At 35.1% G+C, this 27,873-nt stretch overlaps 4 protein-coding genes across 4 annotated transcripts; 2 read left to right on the forward strand and 2 right to left on the reverse strand.

Moving 5' to 3' along the window:
* Positions 1-1,360: 1,360 nt before the first annotated feature.
* Positions 1,361-11,618, reverse strand: LOC102602623 (phosphoglycerate kinase, cytosolic-like). The gene is made up of 15 exons (XM_006354298.2): positions 11,584-11,618; positions 10,989-11,041; positions 9,278-9,545; positions 8,350-8,693; positions 7,958-8,240; positions 7,053-7,120; positions 6,582-6,830; positions 5,747-5,822; positions 4,835-4,911; positions 4,693-4,742; positions 4,159-4,243; positions 3,660-3,758; positions 2,113-2,391; positions 1,917-2,009; positions 1,361-1,649 (listed from the first exon to the last, which is right to left on the reverse strand). The coding sequence occupies exons 3-13, from the start codon at positions 9,450-9,452 to the stop codon at positions 2,158-2,160; spliced, it is 1,740 nt and encodes a 579-aa protein (XP_006354360.1). The 5' UTR covers positions 9,453-9,545; positions 10,989-11,041; positions 11,584-11,618; the 3' UTR covers positions 1,361-1,649; positions 1,917-2,009; positions 2,113-2,157.
* A 535-nt stretch (positions 11,619-12,153) lies between these two features.
* On the forward strand, positions 12,154-15,645 carry LOC102602962 (membrane magnesium transporter-like). Its single transcript, NM_001288436.1, is given in 4 exon segments — positions 12,154-12,226; positions 12,311-12,363; positions 12,960-13,060; positions 15,555-15,645. Coding segments are annotated over 4 exon segments (318 nt in total).
* Positions 15,646-17,026: 1,381 nt separating this feature from the next.
* Positions 17,027-19,452, reverse strand: LOC102603303 (transcription initiation factor TFIID subunit 8). Its single transcript, XM_015311824.1, has one exon. It carries the CDS (start codon positions 18,405-18,407, stop codon positions 17,283-17,285), a length of 1,125 nt encoding a protein of 374 aa, XP_015167310.1. The 5' UTR covers positions 18,408-19,452; the 3' UTR covers positions 17,027-17,282.
* Positions 19,453-21,199: 1,747 nt separating this feature from the next.
* LOC102603639 (uncharacterized) lies at positions 21,200-25,642 on the forward strand. The gene is made up of 3 exons (XM_006354301.2): positions 21,200-21,414; positions 25,171-25,249; positions 25,402-25,642. The coding sequence occupies exons 1-3, from the start codon at positions 21,263-21,265 to the stop codon at positions 25,468-25,470; spliced, it is 300 nt and encodes a 99-aa protein (XP_006354363.1). The 5' UTR covers positions 21,200-21,262; the 3' UTR covers positions 25,471-25,642.
* The last annotated feature ends 2,231 nt before the right edge of the window (positions 25,643-27,873 follow it).

The following is a 27,873-nucleotide window of genomic DNA, read 5'->3' on the forward strand; positions in this document are numbered from 1 at the left end:
AGAGTATATAGATGATCATGTAGTAATTGCAGATATCTTATGATCTTTGTAAGATGAAATAGAACCTAGAGATAGGTTTTCTTTTTTGGGTTGCTGAGACTACTCAGTTATACGTAGCTCTGTGATGTAAATTCTTGAGATCCTAGCTTTAATGCTGAAGATTTATATACAAACTTGTTGCCTAGTAAAAAATAAAATAAAATAATGCTTGTGATTCTCCATTTAGTAAGACTAATTTTGCCTACTCTATAATCCCATTAAAAAGAAATACTCCTAATTAATATGATTTTTAAATTAGTTGAGGCAAATAGAAATTGCAAAAAGAAACAACCTTAAATTACAATCTACACACTATAGCATAACATTAAGTTTTTCTTTTGGTTGGATAGTGCAAAGAATACTCAAAGCAGCTCAATATCTCCAAGAGGTTGGATTAAATGAGGCATGTGTAAAAAACATGGAAAGCTACTCTATAGGCAAAATATATAAGCAGATGAGGGGCTCCATGGAGAAGGTAGAATGGAGGTCATTAGTATGGAAAAATGTTGGGGCTCCTAAATGGTTGTTCATAATGTATTTAGCAGTAAATGGAAGGCTTGCGACTAAAGATAGACTGGCTAAATGGGGTGTCATACAATCTCTTGAATGTCCTCTATGTCTGATGAAGAATGAAGACCTTGATCATCTGTTTTTTCAATGTCCCTACACTGCAGAAGTGTGGAGAAAAGTCTTAACTTGGCAAGGAATTAACAGAAGCACAATGCACTGGACAACTGAAGTCCAATGGGCAGGTAAATATATGAAAGGGAGAAGTAGCACAACACTTGTGTACAAACTAGCAATGGCTAGTTCCGTATATCATCTATGGCTAGAGCGTAACAGTAGAATATTCACACAGAAGAAGCAACAAACAAACACAATTGTTAGGTATATTATCCAGGAGGTGCATGGATGAGGCAATAGATATCCTAAATTAGCCAATAGACTACATGCTATGAATATATATCTGTAATAGGTAAAATGAGAATGTTGTTTGAAGATAGCAAGGATGGAGCTTATGTCCATGCCTACTAAGTTTTTTCCAATTTGTAATGTTCACTTGGTAAATAAAATCATTTAATACCCAAAAAAAAAAAGAGTTTTTCTTTTGGTTGTTTTGTAAATATTCTGTCCAGAACAGCTGGTGCACACCTCGATTAATTGCACGAGGTACCTACTATCTCCACTAGCACTTATATCGAATATCTATGTCCACCGAACCTTGGATAGATAAAGAGAAACTACCTAATATTTTTGTCTCTACACGAATTTGACCCCGAGACCTCACATTCTCAATCCAATTCAGACCGCTAGATCGCACTTCCAATGGAAATCCATCCTTCTTTCTTTGTTATAATACGTTGCAGGTAGAAACGGAACCAAAATTTGAAGTTCACATGTTCTAAGCTTGTCATCGTAGCTCGTTTTAGTTACAGGGTTCACAATTAAATATTTATACATGTAGCAAAAGCTATAGAAGTCACCCAAACTTGTATACAATATTGTAACTCCGCCCCTGATTGCTGGTAAATTTTAGTAGCCCTCAATTAGCATCCATCTTATTGTCATCTTCTGCTATACTCAGATCACTGCAATTTACTGAGCAAAGCCTGCAATTATAAATTAGTTTTAAGCCTTTGTTTAGATTTTTATTGGGTTGATTTCTCAGATGGTTTTGAGTACCATCTCACAAAGTCACTTGATTTCAATTTTCTTCAACAAAGGAGGTGACTTTTTGAGGTAATAACTATAAGTTGAGTGATCGTCTGAAAAATCAACTCGACTTTTGTTTGAACAAAAAGAATAAAAAATGAACTCAATCATGTTAATATAAAAAGATAGTGAAACGAATCTCCTAATTGTTTATGTTTTCCTACCTGAACTCTCTCACTTTGGTGCCAGTGGTTAGTTTTGATACTATGTTTCAGCTCCTGTTCTTTTCACGCCCTCTGTTCAAACTCCGAGACCATCTGTTTGGTAACCAAAATGCGAGATAATATCTCAGATGGTCACTCAACTAAAGGTTCTTGTCTCAGAAAGTCACTCAACTTGAAAGGCTAGCATGAAATTTACCTCGGCGAATTTGTTTGTTGAATAATCCACCCTGTTGTAACTATCTCAACCAGAAGGCGAGGATTTCAATAGCAGTAATCTGTACATAGGAGCGCCACGTTCTATAACATGTTGCTCCCAATCCGATCGAATGCCAAAGGGATTTTCGTTCAACCATCCATCTTGGTGACTTGTGATATCTTCCAAATCATGCATTACTGTGAGCTTGCCCTTGCCATATTTCATAAATTCTTTTTTCATTCTCACTGCAACTTCTTTTACATCAGATTGGAGAAATACCTGTGTTTAAGATAACAGATTTGTATTAGTACTCTTCTTTTCTCTCATGAAATGATTTTTGTCCGTCTCACGCAAGACATATCAGCCCGAGCCACTTTTGGGTATCTGAGGAAGAATATGAATGTTTGCACCTTACACAAAACCATTAAAGGACAAAACAGGAAAAAAGGTGAATTCATGGAGTCTTTGTTGGTTGATTGCACTCCTCCCCCCCCCCCCCCCCCCCAAGCAAAATGAATCTTGAAATGTATGTATATATATAGACACATTCTCTTGATATTTTAACAATTTTTTTTTTGATGACAAGGGAAACCCGCAGCCGCTACTCTTTGGGTGCGCACAGGTAAAACCTCCGCTCCTATGCAATAGCTTGCAAACCACATAGGAGAGGTAACCCGCACTGGGCAATCCCGGTGTGACGAGCTCGACCCAGAAGCAAACCCCTTGCTTTCGCTGGCAAGGGGTTTCGAACTTGAGACCTCCAACATGGAAGTCCCAAGCCCTAACCACTGGGCCACCCCGAAGGTTTTTTTTTTAAAAAAAAATTCCCACCTTCATGAGTTAACTTTCCGAGTTGAGTTAGAGCTAAGGTCCAATTACTTAACAAGGTACCAAAGCCAAACTCATCCTTGTCGTGTTTCCAAATGACTTTAGACATTTATAATATGTGTTGACAAACTTCTAAAATCAACTTTATCTTGAAAGTGTTTTCTTTTTTGCAAAAGTGTTTTTGGTGAGAAGTAGTTGTGTTAGGATAATCAATTTTAAAAGCACTTTAGAGCAGCAATTAGTATTTGGCCAAGCTTTTCAAAAGTGCTTCCGAGTGTATTTACGCTTTTGAGGAAATCTATTTTTTTAGCTTTTGAAAAATAGTTTTGCTACTCCCCGGAAGCATTTATTCTCTCCCAAAAGTTTCACCAAACACCTCACTTTTTAAAAATAAGCAGTTTTGGCCTCCCAAAAGCTTGGTCAAACAGGCTATTAGTCCTGAGCGTGTAGGGGCCAAGAGTGTTAAAGTGCTTCCTCATTGATTGAGGGAATGGATTGACTTTTATATGATCTTGATTAATCCTCACCTTGTGAGCTAATGTTTGGGATTGCGATTTAAACCCAAGGTCCACTTTCTTAACAATATCTGTCATTTATGTTACTACTTGAATCACGTCAAACTTTTGTTGCTTATTCAATCACACACAGAATAACAATTCAACACGAGACGCAAATGCATATCAGAGACTCATAGCACCAAAGAGCTGCATTTATCATACCTTCCCATCAGGAGCTACCAAGTCTGCTATTGCTTCAACTAATGATCTCTGCACCATCCTCCATCGGTGTTCTGTTTTATTGAAATCTGGATTTGGACACTGCAGTTGCGAGGAAAGTTGTATTAGTGGTAAACAAATTTACTAATTCCTTTTCATCTTCAATGTAGCACCACAGGACACAAGAATAGTATAATAACCATGTTTTCATAATTGGATGGTCATATCCAATTGTATCTCCAAACACATCCGTAAGCATCAAAAAGTTATTCATCTATATTTTTTACTACTCTCTCTATTTCAATTTGTTTGTCTGGTTTTGACTTGGCACGATGTTTGAAAAAGTTAAGATGATTTTTGAATATTAAATTAACTAAATATATGTCAAACTTGATTGTTTCGTGTTATTAACATATAAGCAAATTACTTGGCCAGCCTTGACCATGGCATTTTGATATGTATCTTAGATTCTATTCAAAAGAAGCAACAAAATGCTACCTACCTGAATTGACACAAGCACAAGATCACCAGGGTAACTGGAAACAATGGATCGGAATGTTGATGTGGCATTTGTTGCTATGAAGTATCTAGGAACAAAACACTAAATCAGAACACAGATGATACAGGACTACCTGCTGCTATAATACAAGTACAATGGTTAGTACACAGCTACTTCGACAATCTTCAACAACATATTTTAGGAGATTAATGGACCTGACATTCATATTTCGTTATTGTTTGTTACGTACTTTATTCCCCCTTTTTGTTTGCCACAAATATACTTGTTTGGCCCAGAGTAAGAATATGAAAGCTCCCCTAGATGACTACACAAGTCAGTTGGAAATAGAAGCATAACGAAACTGTTTTACGTTGTCAGTCGGGCTATATATATTTGGAACACATTGACAACTTAAAACAGTTTGCCATACACTTAAACAGTTGCCTTATACTGGGAACAATTTGGAACAGCTCCTCCGGAAAATTCTAATCATGTGCATATCTTATATAGCAATAACGTAGGGAGGACAACACGTACCCATTTGTCATGCCAGATTGAGAAACATGATCAAGACAACGTCTTACCAACTGGAAAAATGTAAAGTCAAAATTGTTAAACTTAGAACAGGATTTATTTTTTAAAAAAGCAGCAGAAGAAACATTCTGCATAAGACTAAAACCTTTTCATTTCTCTCCAATCCAAGAAAATTCCAATCCTTCCTCATCTTTGCCATTCTGGTCAGAAATAAGCCGTTGCCTGTAATTTTATGCTTTCATCTGTGAGAACTAAGAACTAATTGTGTCCTTAAATGCTGCACAACAGTGTGGGCTTCGATATGTTAGCTAAAGCTAAGGAAATGGAAAAATAAAACTAAAAGTTTTATTTGTTAATTTAGTGGTTGTCTCCCTCTCACTATATGTCGAATTTTCTTTTTACCATACAAAAATCAATCAACCAAGATAGGACTATATGTCTATAAACAAGTTTTCACATATACTTCCTATATTTTTCAGTGAAATAAAAGTTCTATGAAATGGTTGTAAGACCAACAATGTTACATAGAAACAGAAATTGGGCTTCTAAGGCCCAATATATCTGCAAAATGAGTGTTGTAGGAAATGCAGACTTAAGACGAGTGTGGTCATATAAGATCAGAACTGATCACATCCAATAGAAAGTGCAAATAGCAAGCATAGAGGATAGAGAAAGGTGACTTGAGATAGTTCAGTCGTGTCCTCCGTAGACCTCCATGGAGTGAGATGAACATTGAGGATTTATATAACCAACCTCAAGTCCCCAACTAGCCTGAGATTGAAGTATACTTGTTCTTGTACTTGAAAGTCTAGCACAAACATTGCTTGTTATAAACTATACGACTGATTTGCAGATATATAAATAGAGAAACTAGGGGTTTAAGCTTACTTCACGATTATTGGGGAAACAGTGGATTCATTGCTCATAAATAGGGGAATTAGTGGATTCATTGTAAATATGAAGTTGTTATTGGCGTAATCAAATGACTATACACATTCAAACACAAATAATCTGATAGATTTATAGAAAGATTGAATCAGGGAAAAGAGAGATTTACCACTTCCTACGTCAACAACAAGAGGTAGGGTCGTATTGGCATATAAAGCATCCCAATTCAACTCAAATGGATATGCCTGCACAAACGCCAAACACTCAATTAGTTCTGAAGCTAACACACATCTATTGGTAAGCATACTTTAAATATTAGTTGGCACGTTCAAAGTCAAGTTCCATGTGAATGATTAGCAGCACTTCAATTGACCATTAAAGTACATAGAAGACAGGAAAATGGGAAAAAACGTGCAATGTATGTCGTGCAGTTATACAGAAAAGAAGTCGTAGTGGGGGCAAGTCAGTAAATCTTTTATCAGGAATAAAGACTCCGACACCTTGCATTACTACTCTACTCTAAGTAAATATTTCCCAACATATATGATTCTACCACCCTAGCTAGTACGCTCCACTTAACATGAGAATAGTCATAGTTTCCTCATTACATAAGGTAGGGGCATCGGAAACAACCTCTCTATCTTCACAAGGTAGGGGTAAGGCTGAGCACACATCACCCTCCCCGGAACCCACTTGTGGGATTACACTGGTATGTTGTTGTTGTTGACATAACACGTGGCCAATGTTGCAAACATTAGTCAAGATGTGAATGGGAGGGGTTATTGATGGGCTTATTAATTCTTGTATCATTTTCTATTGAATGAAATCTTTGTCCTTATCCATGTTTCTTCCTCCTTTTCTCTATTAATATGATATCCTTTTTCTATCTAGAAAACTTGAGGAAGTTGGATCCAAGACAAGTGGGATGGTTGTTACTTGTTAACAATGTGTTTCAGGGATTTAAAATTTCTTTAACACAGCATGTTGAGTTAGAAAAGGCTTACTCTATCTAGTGCCAAGAGCCCGTGAAGCTTTCTCCCTTTCAGAAACTCCCAGACAATGGAAGCATTTTCAATCATAACAACTGTAACATGGCTTGATTTCCCAAGAATTGTCTCACATGCCTGTTTGCCAACCACAATAAGATCACAGTTCTTTTGACTAAGATTATAAAACATCGCAGCTAAGTTGGATGCTCCAGCAGATACTTGATGTGATGAGCTGAACTTTACAGCTCCAATCCACAAAATTTTCTGAAAAAACAATGAAAGCATACTTCTCTGAGCATATTTTGTTTCCACAAAAGAGATTGTACAAAAAAAAAAGTCATCTTAAGTTATATCATAAGATCACAGAAATCATGACGAGAGACCGTATGAACTCATGGAACTAGTCAAAGAAGACTAAATGGTGACCTCAAAATTGAGAAAGCACTTTTAATTCTAGCCTTCAGCAGAAGGAACTTCAGAGATTACCTTGCATCTCGAAAGCACGGAGATCATTTCCTCCAATGTGTTAGGTCCAACATCAACAGGTTTCCATCCTAAGGAAAAACATTTGAAATCCTTAAATATATTAGAAACTATCATCCCAATGGTAAATACTACAGAGAGATTCTCAAACTTTCAGAAACAAAAGTAGCTTGAGCTCACATAAATGGAGTTCCCTAAATAACCCAAAATTATCAGAGATGACTCAGAATTTATCATTTATTAATGTACAACAATTCTGTATTTCAATTGCAATGATGAATGATAGTAATGTCGGACGAAAACATCACCCAACAGAACTGCATAGCCTTTTTTTTTCTTTCTGGTAAGCTAATTTTCAGGTGATTGATGGTCTCATTTCCAAGAAAAAGACAAAAAGAGAGCAACAAAAATGGCATGGTTCAAAGTGCTTCAAAATTTTCAGTTGCTAGATCCAAAACAGTGACAACAACAGTGACCTTCACATTTGGTGGCCAACCTTGGCTACATAATGGAGCCAATAGAACTGAGACGGTCCAATAGCCAGAAAAATGAAGTTTGTTACTCCATCCGTTTCAATTTGTTTGGCTTACTTTCCTTTCTAGTCCGTTTCAAAAAGAAAGGCAACTCTTTAATTCTAACTTTCCACATGACATTGTTTAAGATAATGAGATTAAAGGGCATTTTGGTACATTCTACATATCTTTATTTATGACACGAGACTCAAAACTCTTCTTCACTTTCTTAAACTTCGTGTCAAGTCAAAAACAGACAAACTAATTAAAACAGGGAGTATATATTTTCAATTTTTTAATTGTTCAGCAATCTCTTGTCCATTTAGTCCTTAATCTAGCAAATGAAACAATGCAGACCTTGGGGCTAGGTTGAAGATTTAAGAGATTTAACTTTACCATCCATGATATGATTAGCAGGAAATATCTTCATCTGTGACGGATAATAATCATTGAGGCACCAAAAGTCTTTTGGTAATATGATTTGTACTCCTCTTGCCTTTGCAGCCTCAACTAGCACATGGGCTGCCTCTAGTGATTCTTGTTCCACCAATTCCATAGGAACAGGTAATCCAAAAGCATGCATTATTTGAAATGCAGCATCGCCAACAAACACTAGGCCGTCACATCTAGATGCCAAAAATAGCAAGGCTGCTGTTTTCCCAGCGAGATTACCACCGACCTGCATTGCATCTTAAATTATCACTTGCAATATATGAACCAAAAAAGCCCTGTTCTCATTTTAATCAAGAACCTGAAAAATACTTAGAAAAAGATTCTCGGATGCATACTATTGCAAAATAGGGCCTCTTGTTCATCTCGATTATCTTCTTCAGTTGAGACATTTGCTCGTCAAAGTGAAATCCAGCAATGGACGCATAGCAGAAGCCGGTAATACCAACATTTGATGCAAGAATCTTATGTGATTGAAAAAATGTATCATTAACAAAGATATCCACGCCAGATGATAGGCGTCGTGAAAACTCTGAACTATTGGCTTGCTCCTGCTTAAAGTGAGAAAGGTTCTCAAGAAGAAGGATGTCAGATTTATGTCTGTCTTCCATCAGGGACTGCTCAAATCCAGAACCAAACTCCACTGGTATGACTTTTTGTTCAAGTTCTGACGATAGAAATTCTGAAGAATACATTAGCTAGATCAATTGAACTCCATTTAAAACAAGTTTTGTGAACATTAAAAAAAGAAGAAGAAGAAGTGTATCAAAACAGGCCCTTCATCCTTGCCTAGAATATTGTGCCTACATAGGGTTTTCATACTTTGGGAGGCTAAGCCTAAGTTCACAGCAGTGTTCTCGAAGGTGCTTTTAAGTCCTGAAGCGAGGCTCAAAACATGTTGAGCGAATGAGCGCTCCACCTCGCTTAATGTGCACTTCAATGTCATCAAGGCTCTAAGACAAACATTCCTTACAAATGAGCGTTTCATGAAGAGGCGACACTAAACAATTGATATTTCATTTTATCATAAAAAAAATCATTTTCTTAGTCCATATATTTGTTATTCATGCTTATAGTCTTGGACTAAACATGCAAAATTGTATATTTTTTCTGCATTTGTGCCTCTTCTAATTTAAGCCCACACTTGTTGCGCTTAAGCACCAACGGACCTTAAAGCTTTTTTTCGCATTTCGATTTTGATAACACTGGTTCACAGATGGGGAAAAGCAGCATGAAAACTTAGTGAAAAGTAAGAAATTTATAAACCTGCAACATATTCCAATTTGAGAAGCTGCAAGCCAGCTCTCACACTCCAGTTACTGATTAGAATTAACTTTGCTCCAGCTTTGTGTAGATACTTGATGGTTGAAATTATACAAGCTGCTGGAGACTGCTGTTTCTTGTGCTCCCTTAGCAGGATGGTCAAATCCAATCTGACCATGGCAACTTTTCCAATTAGCTCCTCCTCCGGGAAGTTTCTTAGAGTTTGCACGTGAGGTAAGATATCGGAATCTCTCCCATCACAAGCTTCAGCCTAAAAGTGGATTCTTGTCTGAGTAAGAAGAACAGACAGCACACTGAATATGGCACATGAAAAAACAACAAATATTGTCACGTATGACACAAGCTATAGAAAACTGGATTTTCGGCCCAATGTTCAGTAACATGTTTTCCTTTCTAGGATGTGAAATTATTTGAACAGAAACAAGAATAGACAGGCCAGTTAAAAACACGTTGAATTCCAGCAAACAAATACTTTTATTCACAAACTACAACTAAAATAATATGCATGACAAACTAACTTAATCTCCATGTTCATTCAAACGTGTACCACACCACATGAAGTGGTCGAAAGGAGCACTTTGGTACATCAATACTTTCCTAGTTTTTTGCTGATAACACTACTCAAACTAAGAGGTCAAGTTTTAATCATTGTAGAGAACTACAGCATGTGCCATACAAAAATGACTTCTTTTATCACTGCGTGTGAAATAGGCCCACTTCTCTATCCTTCTCCACTTGAATACTCGACTTGGTTCAACAGCTCTCGTGACGTGTGTGGAGTACCTTAGCCATTGAACCAAAACCTTGCAGCTGCTGACTACAAGTGACTTAAATCTTAATAATACGACCGGAAAACAACAACAACTATCCAGGTACTTACAGTAAAACCAAATTATCCAGAGACTTCAATTCTTTTAACATTCGTAATAAAAAAGATTTAAGCATCTAAAATGTAACCTAAGGTCAGGGATCAGATTCACTTACTGACAATTTTTCGTTGATAAGATGCAAGACCTTTTGAGACTTTGGAGTAATAATTTCAACCAACAACAGTTGTTATATACAATACTCCACAATGATTGATTAGGAGATACTGAGACACTTACTAATAATTAATACGCAACTCCGTGATTTCCAATAGATTTGGTTCTAATTTGAGATTCTTTAACAATAGCAAATACATATTGCATCAGTAAATACTGCTATTTACCTATACCTACTTCATTCATGAAAGCCAATACTTTTATTGGTTATATCAAGAAGAGAAATGTCATTTAATTCAATTGAATATGATGCACAGAAGTACAGTTAACACATATAGAAATAGAATAATCAAAGTTGAAACATTAAATTAGGGATAAAAGAGAACGATAAGCGAATTCAGATTACTAGTTAGCAAAAAAATATGTGCATTATATGTCTGTTTATTGGATATGGCGCATTGTTTGACTCTTGGGGATTCAGAGCACAAGAGACATAAACACGGACAGAGCTAGGCAGCACAAATTTTGTCGGAAAATTACACTACATGGTCAAAATTATTTTTTCTTGGCTTCTTCGTATGTTTACTTTTCTATAATTGTAACTCCTTTAGTGAAAATACCGACTCCGCCATTGGTAAAAACATCATTTGATAGGTAATGCAGCAGTTAGGGGTATGTACCTATAATAACTTAGATAAGTCGAGTATTACCTCCTCTCGAAATGAATGCAGATCAGCATGATCAGCCAGCTCCAAATTTAAACCTGGAAAAAGCAAACCAAATCGAGAACACAGTTAATAACAGCAAGATAACAAGATTTTGGACTTTATTTGTTCTATCACTTGGTACATCAAGTTTTGGTACTAACCTTGTCGTAAAAATCGAATCTTTTTACATTTTTGAACTACAGAACATTTCCCATACGATAAACGCAGTCTAATTTGCTGCAAATCTTGATATTTTGTACAACCATTGTGGAAATTTGATATTCTAGGTAAAGAGTATCCTAAGAAGAATTCCAGAACATAACTCATCCTTTTGTTCTTTCACTATGAATCAAACTTTGAACTACAGTCTGCAAGAAAAATACCAAATTTTTTATAGGAACAATAAACAAAAATTACGAAGAATCTTAGTAGCTTAATTGATTGAATATCTAAATTCTCCCTTCCTGGTTTCCCCTTTCCTACCCCCAATTTATTTTGAATAACAAAAATAAAAACTACTCATGAAAAACACAGTATCTAATATAGTAATTATATCAATACAACTAAAAAATGATGCAAAAATTAGCAAATTACTTACCTGAAATGGCTAACAAGAGTGACAAGTTGAATGAAGATAAAATGTCTAGAGACAATATATATATATATATATATATATATATATATTTTATTATATAGTTTTAAGAAAAGAAATTTGCATTGATGTCCCTCTCTAGTTTGAGACAATACATATACATCCCTTCAAGAATTAAGAGTTACAGAATCCTCCCTCAAATTAAGCTCTGGTATAAATAATAAGAATATTTAATGTAGTACTATTACTCTCGTATAGTTTATATGATATTGTTCAGGTTTCAATAGTCAAATAATTTAATTTTGATCGTGCATTCGAATATAATTTTTTTAAATAAAATTTAATATTTAAAAAAATATATGAAAAAATTAGGGATCAAACAAAAAAAAAGAAATTGAATCTCGAAATCTTTGGACTAAATATAACGTCGGGTAAGTACCCGACCCGAATAGAAATACGGATCTACGCTGCTAAATCTTCAAAGTACAACCAGCTAAAGCAGATTTAGCTCACTTTTACTTGATCTCCGCCGTCAAAAATCTTCTTCGCCGGCCGCCGATCTATTCTCCGACCAAGATGGGTGCCGGTTTCCTCGTTGGCGTCATCGGCGTTCTAATTCTATCTCATGCTACCTATTCCACAATCCAATGTAATCCCCTTAGGTTTTTATTCCCTTTTTACCTTTTTTTTTGCTGCATCAGTTTGAAGAATAAATTTTTTTGTTCAATTTCAGATAGGGCTTTGCTCAAGATTACTGAGGAGGAGTTTTCTGGACCACCCATTGATGTAAATTTTCATTTTTCACCTTTTTTGTTGAATCTGCTGAGTTATTGTAGTTGATAAGAAGTTGATTTTTTTTATATGTATGTGATGTGGTAATGATTGATCTCTTCTTAATTGTTTGTTGTTCAATCAAGAAGTAAATGTTTGTTGTTCAATTTTGTTATTTGCTGTTGCTGTTGTATTGACTTTACATACTTTATTTTTTATATGTTTGCTCGAGCTTAAGGTTTATCGAAAATAGTCTGACCCCACTTGTGGGATTATACTGGGTATGTTGTTGTTGTTGTGATGTGGTAATGATTATTCTCTTTTTAATTGTTTTGTTGGTCAATCGTGTTGTTTGTTGTCGCTACTTGTTCTCTTCTTAATTATTTTCAACATGGCTTCTTCGCTACTGTATTTGCTTTACATGTTTGATTTTTGATATGATTGCTTGAGCCGAAGGAGTATTGGAAACAACCTCTCTACCTTCATAGTGTAGGGGTAAGGTTGTGTACACATCACCCTTCCTTGGCCCCACTTGTGGGATTATAGTGGGTATGTTGTTGTTGTTGTTGTGATGTGGTAATGATTGATCTAAAGTATTGGGTAATGTGCAGGTTGTTATCGAATTGATAGTTAGTTTAGCGTTATGCTTGTGGGCTGCAATGGCTGCCCCTGGAAATTTCAAGTCAATCCATCCTCAATCTGAGGAAAACAGGTACTTATTCATTCTTTTTAATTGGGGTTCTTGTATTTTTATTGTTTTTTCTTTGTTTTGCAGTAATGGAAAATTAATTTTGGATTTCTAGGGATTTGTAGGAATATAGATCGTTGGTGTAAATCCACAGTTATGGGAAGATCTATTTTCACTATCTCACAGTGGTCAATGTTCCCTTGCTCATATCCTCTATGTGTTATACTGTTATATATATTTTGTTCTTCTTAAGCACTCACAAATGACTTCTTCTGGCACTTTATCAGTTTCTTTCTCTAAGTTAATGAACAACTAGGGCTTACCTCGTGGACAAAGTGCCCCTCGGCTAGTTTAGAGGTAGCGCTAGGCCAATGACTATCATGTGGAAATCCTCCTCCTGTTCCAATATATTTTTATCAATTTTGTAATTTGTTTTAGCAAAAATATAACCTCTATAAATTTCCATCACTTTTCTTGCATATAGCCTCCTTTGTAGTCTAACATGTTCTCTGTCACCCTTGTAATATCCCTAAATGTCTACTTTATCATCCTTTTCTCGAAGTTCAGACAACGTTGAATATCACTTTCATTTTTATGTATCAGAACTAAGAAAATCTTTCTCTACTCATTTCGCGTCTTTCTTTGTAATTGTTGCGCTACTGCAAGCAAAATTTCATAGCTTGGTGAGTTATACCATTCCGACTTCTTTAAGGCACTTCCAATCCTTTACAAGGATACCTTAACTATAATGGACACAATGCTTAGAGTGAGCTAATGTTTCTTTTGGTCATGGATGTGAATCTTTAAAGTTATCCTTGACTTCTCTGTTGTTGATAATTTCCATTTTATTACATAGCCTTGCCCTGCACCATTCCTGTGTCAGAATAACTGTGGTTAATGCTTAGACTTTTAGATATAGTTAGATGCTACATTCCAATGCAACTTCTCATTTTCTTCCACTGGATAACTGTGTTAGCTTCTAACTCTGATGCTCCCTTCTTTAAGCACTTGTCTTTAAATGTGCTTTGGTTTGACTGTTTAGTATCCACCACAGAATCGTTGTGCTTGCAGCTCTTCTTCTTTTGTCGTGCCTGCCGCTTCATATCTAGCGTCACCCGCCTATTTTGGGTGGTTAAAGCTTCTCCCGGTGACCTATTACTATTTGTGGCCTGCACATTTTCTTTTAGTAGAAATGAAGTCTATTTGACCTTACCTACTTTTAATTGTTATCAAGTGCAGTTCCCCTTTTTTTTCAGAGAAGAAGTATAAGTTTAGTTGGTTGTTGACCAACCTTTGTTCCTTCAGGTGCAAGTGTTAACTAAAACTAAACATAAGTTAGGGAAACCTGTAAATAACATTGTCATTTTCATTTCTAGTACCACGTTAATTTTTTTGTTCATATAATTATGGTGCCCGGGCAAGTTTACGCGTATCTTAACTGTTCCACAGAGTACCTGCCTCCCACAGACAGAGATACCGGGTAACTCTTTGTTACTACAACCATATCTCCATGTACTCTTGTCAACAGTCAACACCATGATCTCTCCTATCAGATTTCCCCTAATAAAGATATGTTGATCATTTTTTATCCTTGGACATACCTATATCTTTCCAAAATTTAGTATTTGTCTCCTTCTAATCTAGTTTTCGAAGTATAGAAAATTTGGTTTCAGTTTTGAATATAGACACTAAAGACTAGTGATGTTGATTCTTTACTTTACCACACTGGTTTTAATTTGATAATCCTACCATTACTTTACTCTATGTCTACAAACTTTATTTTTTGAATTATCGTTTCTCAATGTGTTTTTCCCGTTCCTACTTATATCTACCTAGGAATACCGCAAATTATGACTTCTGCTATTGATCCCTCAACTTTTTTCCATGTCCACTTAGCTTAGTTCAGCTAAGCCTCAACAGATCACCTCATTAGAAAGACATGTATTTTCTTTTTTATTTAGGATTTTTTTTTAATTTACCTAGTTTCTTGTGAATACCAGACACATGAAGAAAAGTAGAGTGGAGAGGGGCAGAGGAATGTCTGGTCACCTTGGTATTTGAAATTGGAATCGTGGGGTTGGCTTTGGGTGATGGGTACCATTTGTTCAACGTCTTTGTGGTTGTAGGGCATCTATAATATTATTTTACTAGAGTGCTGAATAACAACTTCAGTGAAAGCTTTTATGTGCTTTTCCTTGTTTCACCTGATTTTAGAGTTACATCACCGTCCTTCAAATTCTCGGTAACAGTCTAGATTATGGGTATCTTTTAGGGAATTTTCTGAAGGAGAAAAGTGATAGTTAAGTTGATAGGTCCCTGGCAAGCAAGTACTCCTGCTTTCTGTTGTATTTTTTGTTGCTAAAGCTCATTTAAAGAATTGTGTGAAAGCACATTCGTTGTTCTGGTGTTTTAACTTCATGTATAGCCAAGTGAGAATTGGTAGCAGAAGTCGGTTCATTTGCTCTTAATGTATATGCAATCGCCTTTTTTGGGTATCTTACATATCTCTACAATGCAGGGTGGTCGCTTTGCCTGCCAATCTGGATTTTATGATCTTTAATCACCGTGGGAAGATATTTCCTCTGGAAACCGAGTTGAAGTTGAAGTGATGGTCTGGATTAATTTAGCATTCATGAACTCAACAAACTGCCACCCTCCAGACCAGCCCCATCTTTCGCGACTGTTCTTGGAGAGGATTGTTTTAGACAGTTTTCCTATTACACTAATTCAATTACTCGAGCATTACTAGTCGACCTGTGGAATGTTAATTGTTAGAGAGCAAACGGAAAGAAAAGACACTCAGTTTGCACATTTTCATTTTTGCTTGCTTAAATTTTAGTTTTGTATGTTAAGACTCGAATTTTCAGAACATATCCCATAGTGTCTATTAGCATTTATTCTCTATCTATGCAAACATGAACCTGTTGTTTGAAAACGATTTTTTTGCAGTGCAGCTGTGAAATTTCTGTTTAGACATCTCTAATGCAGGACATGTATGACCCCGCAAGTGGGATTTGAGAAGGGTGGTGTGTACGCAGGATATATATGGCATCCGTTGTTCATAATTTCAAATTTGTGCCTTATTTTGGTTGAATGAAGGAAACAATCTCTTTCTCCCCAATTTTATCATATAAAAACAATCCATATAAACTGATTTTTTTTTCGTGTATAACCAGCATGGTCTATTATCCATTAGAAAACTTGGATTACTGCAGAATACATATTTCAAGGGATAATTTCAAGATCCTATGGATAAAATAAATGCCTTGAGTTTCATAAATAAGCTAAAATGAAGTCCTAAGCAAAAAAGACCCTTCTTCAAATTTGACTTCTTGCCTATGTACAAGCCAATATTGTCAACAGGACATTGCAAGAACTTAAATTAAAGCTTCGTACTTATTTATTATATGAGATGGACATAATAGTTAGGCTGTGGCTTGTTTACTAGCCATGTAAGGTGCTCATATAGCTTGAGTCTACTGTTAGGGACTGTTTGGATTGGCTTTTGGCTTATTTTTGTTATTTTGGCTTTAAAATAAGTGCTTATAAGCACTTTTTAACTCTACCCAAACACTTCAAAACTGCTTAAAAACTATTTTGGCATAAAAGCACCTAAAATAAGCCAATCCAAACGGGCACTTAGTCCCTTACCACACTCACAAATAACAACTACCAATTTGTATGAAATGAAGAAAAAAAATGTAAAGGGGGCCAATAATTTAGTCCTTTTCCTAGTTAAGAGAAAACAAAACAAACACGATTGACATTTCTCATCAATTGTCATGCTTCATCCATCGACCCCACTTCTTCCAAACTTCTGCATTAAAGACTGAATAATGAAAAATTGACAGCCACCAAAGCAAATAAATGCATGATCAACACCACCATTATTCAAAAACTTGTGTTCCTACTCTTTTCCTCCTTTTCTTTTGTGTAATCTTTATCTTTGCGAGTATGTGTTTTTCTTCTTCTTTTTTGGGAGGGGGAGGGGGGAGTGAGCAGGGGGAGTATAGAAGGAGAAACTTCATTTGCAAAAGGAAAAAAATTCTCACTGAAATAGATTCATTGGAGAATGAACAATGACTAACCTCAAAAAAATGCTCTACGTTACTACATCTCGACATCCAAACAGACTCTGTGACATCCACAGAAGAATTACAGTATGACTTGACTTTTATCTAAACCTAATCAATTGCTGCTGTTTTGAAAAGGGTACTGAACTACCCCATCAAGCTAACCAACTAATTTACAACTGGGTTAACTCCTGCTGATTTTCCCTAGATTGTCTCAGTATTAACTCAGCTCTCCTCTTCTTGTCATCTCTATCTTCATCCCGCCGGAACAAGGAAGCGTTTCTCCCAGAACCCTTTTTCCAAAGCCTTAGATCCAAAGAATCACCTAAGGCCTTCTTTCCAGGTCTAAACTCTAAACAGACAGCAGGCCTCTTGTCCGGAAGTGTTTTCTCTGTACCATTTACTGTTTCAGAAAGCCCATCCTTCATTGCCTGAATTGCTGGGGAGAATGTCTCCAGCAAAGAAACGTGATTTTTATCATCTACCTCACTAGAAAGTTTAGTTGGAAGAGCCACTGGGTCCACATCTTTCTCACCAGCTTGAAAAGGTTTTGCAAGAAAAGGGTTTTCACTTTTACTAGCACTTGAAGTGATGCCAACATCATCTGGCTGCCTAGAAGTTGATCCCACTGCTGAACCATTGCACACCAATCGCTGTTGTAAATTTAATAAAGATCTTTCTGCCTTCCTTCGCTGTCTTGCTAATTCAATTTTATCAGCTCGAGGATCCGATGCCCTCTCATTCCACGTGGGGGTCCGTACATAAGTATGCGGATCAGGAAATGCAGGCAACCATGGAGGTATGTGCTTAAATGGCGGTGTTTCACCAATTTGTAAAAAACTGGGTATCAAATTGGGATGTTTTACCACAGGAAAATGTGGAAGAGGTTGAGAAAATGGTATCTCTTCAGCAGATTCCACATACTCAACCATCTCGCTAACAATACCAGAACTTAACCCACAGCGGTTCACTTCCGATGCTCGCAGAAAACCAGTGGAGGCACACATATCCTCTAATCCATGAATAATATCAAACACATTGCACTGTGTTCTTCCAGCTAAATTAGCACTACTACTAGCAGTCTTCCCTAGGTCAAGTATATACTTAATTGCAATGTCTGCAAGTGATTCAAGAGCAGATTCATTGAAGATCTCAAACCCAATACTTTCACATATCTGTGCCACTGCAGTCCTCGATATTGCTCGCCCAAAATCATCTGTACCAGCTCTTTCTTCCCTAGTATTATCAACAGTACTCTCTTTCTCCCTTTTATCCTCGGCATTACCTCCAATGATCATATTCAAATTCCTAAAAGATTTACAGCTTCTTCTACTCAAAAACCTCACCACTCAGCTCAAACTTGTGCCTTTAACAGGAAAAGTTCACAACTTGGTAACATAACAAAAAACTCCACAACTCAAATATGCAGTTCAAGATCCCAACACTCATTTGCAATTCATGATGACCCTATGCATTTTAGCTGCATTAAGGAGTAAAAGCACAACCCAATTGCCCAAAATACAAGTAGACATGAATTACTAAACTCTTGGCTTTTCCTAAAATGGAAAAAAAAATCACAACTTGTGATGTAAAATGACAACCCCAGAACCCAAAACTCAACCAAAATCTTCAACAAAATCAAAGACAAACCTCAATATTCCTCCACCCCACTTGGTAAACTCGTGTCTTTTCCCAGAAACAAAAAAAAAATCACAACTTGGGCGATGTAAAATGCAAACCCCAGAACCCAAAACTCAACCAAATTCTTCAACAAAATCAAATACAAACCTCAATATTCCTCCACCCCACTTGGTAAACTCCTGTCTTTTCCCAAAACATAACAAAAGTCACAACTTTGTGACACAAAATGTGAACCCAAGAACCCAAAACTCAACCAAATTCTTCAACAAAATCAAATACAAACATCAATATTCCTCCACCCCACTTTGTAAACTCATGTCTCTTCCCAAAAACAAAACAAAAATCACAACTTTGTGATGTAAAATGCGAACCCCAGAACCCAAAACTCAACCAAATTCTTCAACAAAACCAAGAACCCACCTCAAGATTCCTCAACCCCACTTGATAATTCATAAAACCTTTACTATTAAGCTACATTAACAAGAAAAACTACAACACCAAATGCCCCAAATATACAACCAAAATGTATGAAAATGAGTACTTACAGCTGATTTTTGAGACTAATTCAACTTGGGGTACCGAATTCTTGATTTGTAAATTGAAATTGCTTCAAAATTGAGAGAGCTTAAAAGGGTTTATGGAGGATTTTTTTGATAAACCCTAAACGGTAAACACCAAGAAAGGGATTTTTAGATCGAGAGAGTGGAGGATCGAATACTGGAGCGGGACCTTTTTTTTATAGAAAAGATTACATTCTAATAATAGCATATAAGCCCATGTAGTTTAGAAAACTCACATTTGATCCATATAGCTTTTATTTTATTTTTTTCTTGAAAATATTTTTAAAAGTGTGTTTAAATAAGTGATTAGACAAGAAATGATTTATCTTCAGTTTATTTTATCGATGATATGACTCTTAATAAGAGGACATGGAGGCTGAACATTATGGTAAAAAATTAGTTGGTAGTTAGAACGTTATCTAGTTTCCTTTTATCAATATTGTTGTTATTACATTTCTATTATCTATTGTTCAGATTTATTATTATTATCTGTTGTTTCGATTAACATAATATTTATTATTTCTATTGTTTTTAGCATGTTATTTATTAATATATTTATTTTTCATATTTGATTTTATTATGTTTTAATTGAGCCGAAAGTTCAGCGAAAATAGTTTCTACTTTCATAAGATAGAATAAGATTGTGTACACGTCGTTCTCTTCAAATGTTACTTGTAAGATTACACTGAATATATTATTATTACTAAAAGCTTTTTAAGTTCAAACATAACTTGGGTAATAACCAATTTAACATCCAAATGCATTTTCTTACAAATAAATATCAAGTGAAAATTTTATCATCCATTTACTTCATCATTCTTGAGTGATTTATTTTGACTTCTTAGGGAAAAAGTTGTAAACATCATTAAATATAAATATAAATATAATAGAGATTACAAAACTATAAATTTAAGAGGAAATATTTTATATTACATATATGAATATGTGAAATTTATACATAATTCAAGTAGTTGATTTGTAATTTCTCTATATTTGCATAATTTCATATTGATGTTTTTTCTTTCATTACAGCCAATTAAGTTCCTTCTGTATATCATTCTTTCTTTTAATGCAATATATAGTTAATAATCCAAAAACACATATAAACAATTAGTTTTTTTCCTAATTAGTTTCATATTTTAAGCGGCTCATTATTTTCTTTATTTACTTAAACTATCACTATTTTTATATTAAAACATATTTTAATATTGAGTTGGCCAAATATTTATTCTCATTAGACAACAAGCCTTTGTAAACCAACCCAACATCAAGATATGCTTTATTACAAAGTAAATTTCATAATCGAGGCATAAAATTCGCGAAAAACCAATAGTTTAAGGTAGGTAAATAGAATAATAGACAGTTAAAATATGATTCTTACAAAAAAAAAAAACTTAGGTATATATTTTATTACCGTTTACTCAATGTAACATGACTGGTTATTGGTTAACATTTAACAACAATCATAAATAGAACATTAGTAACAAACTTTCACATTTCTTAAAATTAACCGATAAAAATTATGGTAAAATGGCAAGTGTTCTTTCGACCTTAATTTGAGATTTTGAGTTCGAATCCTGGTATAGAGACATTTTTTAGAAGTATTTTACCTCAATGTTGGGTTCTTGGTTCGAACTCTAGGTACAACACTTTTATTTAAGCAACATGTGAGGTCTCGAGTTCGAATCCTACACATAAAACATCATTATTAAAAAAAAAATTGACCATCTTTTGAATTTAAACAAATTCTCGTCATTATTAGAAAATATTTTACCATAATTTGAATTTAAACAGACTCCAATGTGATACCCGATAGTATGAGAAGTTCAAGGGGGTAAAATGTGAAACTCCAAAAAGTTAAGAGCACATACATAAATATAATTCTTCCTTTGGCACACAATATTGGGATAAGCCAAAAGAGAAAACTCCTAGCGTTTGAGAAGAAGAAGAAAATGGAGAAGTACTTTGGAAACGCATACAGGGGCGACCCGGGAGTGCCACACGCCGACCCGGAACGATTCGTGAATATATGGATCGGGTCTGCTGCTTTCTCTGCTCTTACATGGATCAATCCCTACATGTGGACTCTTTCCAATCAATACAAGTAAAACCTGCAAAACTCACTTTCACTTCCTTTTTTGCAACAATGTTTTGTTGTTTTTCATATTTGTTGTTAATTTGATAAAGGGGTTGTCTTTATTTGGCTAAATTCCTGTAGTGTGTTTGTAAGTTTGAGGAGTAGAATTGAGTTATGGTGTCTGTGGTGCAAAGAGCTATTAAAGCAAGAGAGGGAGAGAGCTGTAAAGGGGTTGTCTTTATTTGGCTCAATTCTTGTTCTATATACTTTTGCTTACAATTTTTCTTTTCATATTTGTTGTTAATTTGATAAAGGGGTTATCTTTATTTGGCTAAATTCTTGTTCTATATAGTGTGCTTGTAGTTTTGAGGAGTGGTCTCAACTTGTGGTGTTGGTGGTGCAAAGAGCTATTAAATCAAGAGAAAGTGAGAGAGAGTGGTAAAGGGGTTATCAAATAGTTGGCTCAATTCTTGTTCTATATAGTGTGCTTGTAGTTTTGAGGAGTAGTATCGACTTATGGTGTTTGTGGTGCAAAGAGCTATTAAAGCAAGAGAGTGTGGTAAAAGGATTATCTTTATTTGGCTCTATTCATGTTCTATTATTGTGCTTGTAGTTTTGACGAGTGGTATCAACTTGTGGTGTTGGTGGTGCAAAGAGTTATTCAAGCAAGGGAAAGAGAGAGAGTGTGTGTGGTAAAGGGGTTATCTTTAATTTTCTCAATTCTGGTTCTATATGGTGTGCTTGTAGTTTTGAGGAGTGGTATCAACTTGTGGTGTTGGTGGTGCAAAGAGCTATTACAGCAAGAGAAAGTGACAGAGAGTGGTAAAGGGGTTATCTTTATTTGGCTCAATTCTTGTTCTATATAGTGTGCTTATAGTTTTAGAGGAGTAGTATTGACTTATGATGTTTGTGGTGCAAAGAGCTATTACAGCAAGAGAAAGTGACAGAGAGTGGTAAAGGGGTTATCTTTATTTGGCTCAATTCTTGTTCTATATAGTGTGCTTATAGTTTTAGAGGAGTAGTATTGACTTATGATGTTTGTGGTGCAAAGAGCTATCGAAGCAAGAGAAATTGTGGTAAGGGGTTATCTTCATTTGGCTCGATTCTTGTTCTATATAGTTTGCTTGTAGTTGAGGAGTGGTATCAACTTCTGGTGTTGGTGAAAGAGAGAGAGAGAGAGAGTGTGTGGTAAAGGGGTTTTATCTATTTAGCTAAATTCTTGTTCTATATAGTGTCTGTAGTTTTAAGGAGTAGTATCGACTTGTTGTATTGGTGGTGCAAAGAGCTATTAAAGCAAGAGAAAGAGAGTGTGTGATAAAGGATTATCTTTATTCGGCTCAATTCTTGTTCTATATAGTGTGCTTGACTGCTTGTAGTCTTGAGGAGTGGTATCAATTCTTGGTGTTGGTGATGCAAAGAGCTATTAAAGCAAGAGTAAGGGAGAGAGTGTGGTAAAGGGGTTATCTTTATTTGGCTCAATTCTTGTTCTATGCAGTGTGCTTGTAGTTTCGAGGTGTGGTATCGACATATGGTGTTGGTCCACTTTTGTTGCATTTAAAGTAGGTATGGTGCTTGTTAGGAGTCTTTGTAGTTTGGTTAGGAACTTGTACATCTCTTTGGGGATGAGTTAAACGTTTCTACTTTTAGTTGGTATTGTTGCCTCTAGTTTTAGAGAACTTCTACTTTGCTGTAAATGACTAATTACTTGGTAGTGGAATCAAATAAGTCCGAATAGAACATAACTGGCAGAAAGGATTCATGTAGCCACCAACAACTAGTTTTGGATAAAGACAGTGGTTTATCAAATTATGATGTTAAGAATTGAAGTAGAGTTGAAGTCCATTTGACATTGTAAAACCACAAGGGAGGTCTTTTTCCACCTTGCAAGTTCCCTTTTCTTTTTGGGTGGACAAGTAATTAACCTTCAAAGCTGTTCTTGATCTTTATCATGATAAAGTAAAGGCAGTTCTTGATGTGATAATGATTGAGTTAAGGGCTGTTGAATTTACACTGCCAGTTTCTCTTTACAGTTTAGAGTTAAAATATGTGGGGTCAGTCTATATCAAAAAAGATAATTGAGTCAATCTGTTTTTTTATCAAGGGGTTGAATAAGTTGTTTTGCCTGCTCACTTTAACCCTTTCTCCATCCCCATTGAGATGTCCGGAACATTGTTGACACTTCCTTTGACATGTTTTTAAATGGACATATCGGTGAATATAGGTTTTGTGTATATAGGTTTCTAAACCTTCTTAGTGGATATATTACTAAAAGTTAGTTTGCAGACTGTCAATAGAATGTTAGTGCACACTATAATGCCAACTCAAAGAATATAGTGTTGCTGTAATTAGTATCACTAGTTTGTGAGTGACAGTAGGCATTCTGTAATTTTTTTTCATTTGTGCAAAGATTATACTGCTGAAATAAGTGTCACTAGTATGTTGAGGGATTAAATTGTCATTAGGATCATTGAGTTGCAGAAGTTTAGGAATAAGTAGCACTTGATTCATGCTAGCAGGTCGTCTCCGTGCTTCATTTTCATTCTTTTCTTTCAATTATTATCTTAAAAATTAATGCATACACATCTCTCTATTTTGTTTTCCATTCTTCGTAAGTTCCCACCTCTTCCAGTTAAATGGCATCTGTTGGCATTTGAACAACATAGGAGCAGTACATTCATGCTAAGTTGAACTACTAATCCTTCTCACTATTTTTCTTCTGTTTCTCATTAAGAACAAAGCATTTGTTGATTACAAAAATGGATCAGGGATTTACCTTAAGTAAGGCAAAAACTAAAAAGTTTTGAGGATATTTGACAAATGCCTCAGACACGTAAAAGGTCTTAGTGTTTGCACGACCTCAAATAAAGGAAGATCACACTCACCCGAACTTTGTCGGAGGTTTAAATCTTGGGAACTTCTTAAGTATTGCTTTGTCCAAGACGTCCAAATTAGGGCCATGAGACACATTCCTGTAGAACAGTTCCATATTCACTAGAGAAAAACCTCAATGCATGATGACTGTAGAATGCTTAGCTTGTTGGAGATTATCTGTTTGTGCTTTCATGTAAATCTTAGTAATAGGGTAGGAGAAACAAAAGATCGCAGAAGTTTATATTCTTTTTGTAAAATGTTGGTGCAAAGAGGGTGGTTTGCTGGGAGTCCGAGTGAACTGAAAAGGGTAGTAAGAGGTAATATGAGGCTCCCTTCTACTCTTTTCTTCCCCCTTTTTTCATGAGGCTACCTTCTGCTTTCCAAGTTCACATTTGGAGTTGGATTAGATAGGTCATATCTGAAGAAAATTGGGTCATTGTTATCTTTTCCTATGCTTATTTGTTTATCACTTTGTACTAACAATTTTAAAGGCTCATCTCTCGAGATCTGAAATACAATGCAAGAGTGATAATTGATTAAAGCATAATCCATGCATTTTTTTTTAAAATGGAGCCCGGTTGATCATTTCACTTAAACATCATTCAAAGCTACCGTGCATTCTTAATTTGTGATGGGAGCTCACTTTTTCCTTCTTGATCTTATTAGAGCTATGCTTCTTGAGTTGTGGATGCTAGTATTGCTTCAAAACTTTAGTTTTGACGTAGTTGAACTCCACTATGGCTAATTGCCAGTAGTCTGTGCCCCAGCAAGTGATCACATTTTGCCATGTTTGGGTACTGGCAGTAGTAATTGTTGTCTCAACGACAACCATATTACTGCAAGATTGAGATTCCTTTTAAAAAATTCATTTTTGCTGTGTATCTGACTTATTGAGTATGTTGTTATGTGCAGCTGGCATGACAAAGCCATGCTTTTTGAGCAATATCACTGGAAGAAAGCTCTCAAGAAAAATCAGGACTATGAATTTAAGGTACTCGTGGTTCTTAGGTTTCTTATGTTATGATTATGTTAACTCTTATGCGCCATAAAAGGAAGATGGCTTTTGTTCCAATGCTTTTTGTTTCAAACTAGGATGAAATTACTGGATTTATGTTTCTCATTTGAGTTTCACATTTGTTGCAGTGGAACCAGTACATGGATAAAGATGCCCGAGACTCGTACTACTTCAATTGGCCTGTTTACTTTCCATAAGTTTCTCCAATGTATCAGCATGCTGCTGTTTCCTTTTGAAATTTCTGTTGATACTATGAATTCAACATTTTTAGCCTCTGAAAAGTTTGGTGATATTCCAAGTGCTGCATATGATTGCTTCCCTTAGTTTTCTCTAATTATTGGTATTGCTGGTCTTCCTATTTGAACTTCATACTACTGTGTCCTTGAGTTCTACTTGATCTTGAGATGACAAAAGAGGTGAACGATCCATGTCCAGAAATTCAGAGTATTCTCTCCCCAGCCTCTATCTTTACGAGAGGTAGGGGTAAGGTTTGCGTACACATTGTCCTCCTCAGACCTCACTTGTGGAATTACGATGGTTATGTTGTTGTTATTTGGTACTCAAATAGTGTTTCAACCCTACAAAGAGTGGATAACTAGACTACAATTTAGTCCTGAAATATAGTTACTACAAAGCACCAACATTGGAATATGTTTCAGTCTTCTTTTTTGCAGATTTTTCTGCAACTCCTCTGGTTTACAAAGTACTTCAGGAACACCATTCTGGTAGGCGTTTGGACATGCGATTTGGAATTTATATCATGATTTCAAATCTCAAATTCTTAAAAAACAAAAACAAACAGGATCTTTGGGTTTCCAAATTGTGACTTCAAAATCTTTTAAATGTAAAACTTGACTCATAAGTTTATATTTTGTTAAAAAAAACTGATCATTTTAAATTTTGCGAAAAAAAGTTAATGCTCAGCGTGAAAAAAATATCTGTACCATCTTTATGTGTATTTAAAAGTTTGTAATTTATAAAAGAAACATGTAGATATGTGACTTATCAATTTTCCACATATCATGTATAGGACTACAAAATTTAAAAACATTTTGATACATTCTACGTACCTTTAGTTTAAGATTACAAGAGATTCAAATATTTTCTTTACTTTCTTAACTTCCGTGTCAAGTCAAAATCAGATAAATCATATGAAACACAGGAAGTATATTATATATGTTCTCTATAATAATATTTTGCTATGGAGGTTAAAAAAATTGATCTTGGACAAATGAATATTATGATCAACTTAGTATAGGGAACATATGAAGTTCCTAAGAGAGTTCAATATTTATTTTGTCACCTGCAATTCCTAATGTAATTAAATCACTTGTATGACTTTTTCCACAATTATTGCTAGTCTTCTTAGTTGTCATGCATTGTCAAAATCAAGATGCACTCATAATCAACTTTGGATTTATTTTTTAACAACTATTGCTAGTCTTCTTAGTTGTCATGTATTCTCAAAATTAAATCAACATGTATTCTTAATCATCTTTGGAGATATTTTTAAAAATTGATCAAATTTTGCTGGAATTTAAGTTGACTAGTTCTTTGTCTAATTCTGTCTGAGCCTAATTTTCAGTTATCAATTCCTGATAAATTTGTTGAGAGAAGAGTCAAAAACACATTTAAAAGAATTTAGATGTGCGAGTTTTCTATCTGAACGATGGTGATATTTTAGGTCGAAAAAAGGAACAACGGATAGTTGAGGTGTGTTTTGATAAATAATTGGTGAATGATGGTTCAAGTCGAATAATCAAGATACTTTAAATAAAATGTATTTTGACTATTGATTCTCTTTTCTTACACCTTTTCATGATTGTGTCTTTCATATACTGAAATATGGGCACACTGATTTGCTTCCCTCTAGACATGTCAAATTGTGGCTTTGTTGACCGCAATAAATATCGATAATTTTTTATTTTAATAGTATGTGTAAGTGGATAATGTTGAAAGGTACTAATGGTTATATATGGTTTTAATCATTTTAGATTTTATTCATAGATAAAAGTGTTGTTTTATGATTATTGTTCATGCTTAGAGTGTAAATCATGTAAAATCCATTCAAATATATAATAAAGAGAGTTATCATGAAATAAGAATTACATATTCTAGCGTAACCTACATCAAGAAATTAGTGGTGATTTTTTAATCTCGTAAAATGTGTTGTGATACGAATTACGAGAGATAAAATGCAATAGACCTCTCTCAATTGTGTATTGATCAAAAGGCCGGATAATACAACCTTTTATCAAGGATTGATTATGTCCAGCACATATCTTTCCTATTCCTGACATGCTATGGCATTAGAAGTGGATAGGAGCAGGGTCCAGTACGTATCGTCACAGAACAATAATCATGTCTAAATTTGATCTATTTATTCGACATTCCTCATAATATATATAACATGGTGCATCGTCCATAAAGAGGGTAAAATAAAAATGTGTTAATAAATATGTATTAATAATACAATTAGACAATCACAAACAATTGTATTACTATAGTATGTTATTCTTCATTTGTCCATTCTAATTAAGGAAAGGTTAATAGGTATAATAGCAGAAATGATTACATAAAAGAGGCTTGCTCAAAGTGTT

Source organism: Solanum tuberosum, unplaced genomic scaffold, assembly GCF_000226075.1.
Source record: "Solanum tuberosum cultivar DM 1-3 516 R44 unplaced genomic scaffold, SolTub_3.0 scf00177, whole genome shotgun sequence".
In the NCBI taxonomy this organism is placed as follows: domain Eukaryota; kingdom Viridiplantae; phylum Streptophyta; class Magnoliopsida; order Solanales; family Solanaceae; genus Solanum; species Solanum tuberosum.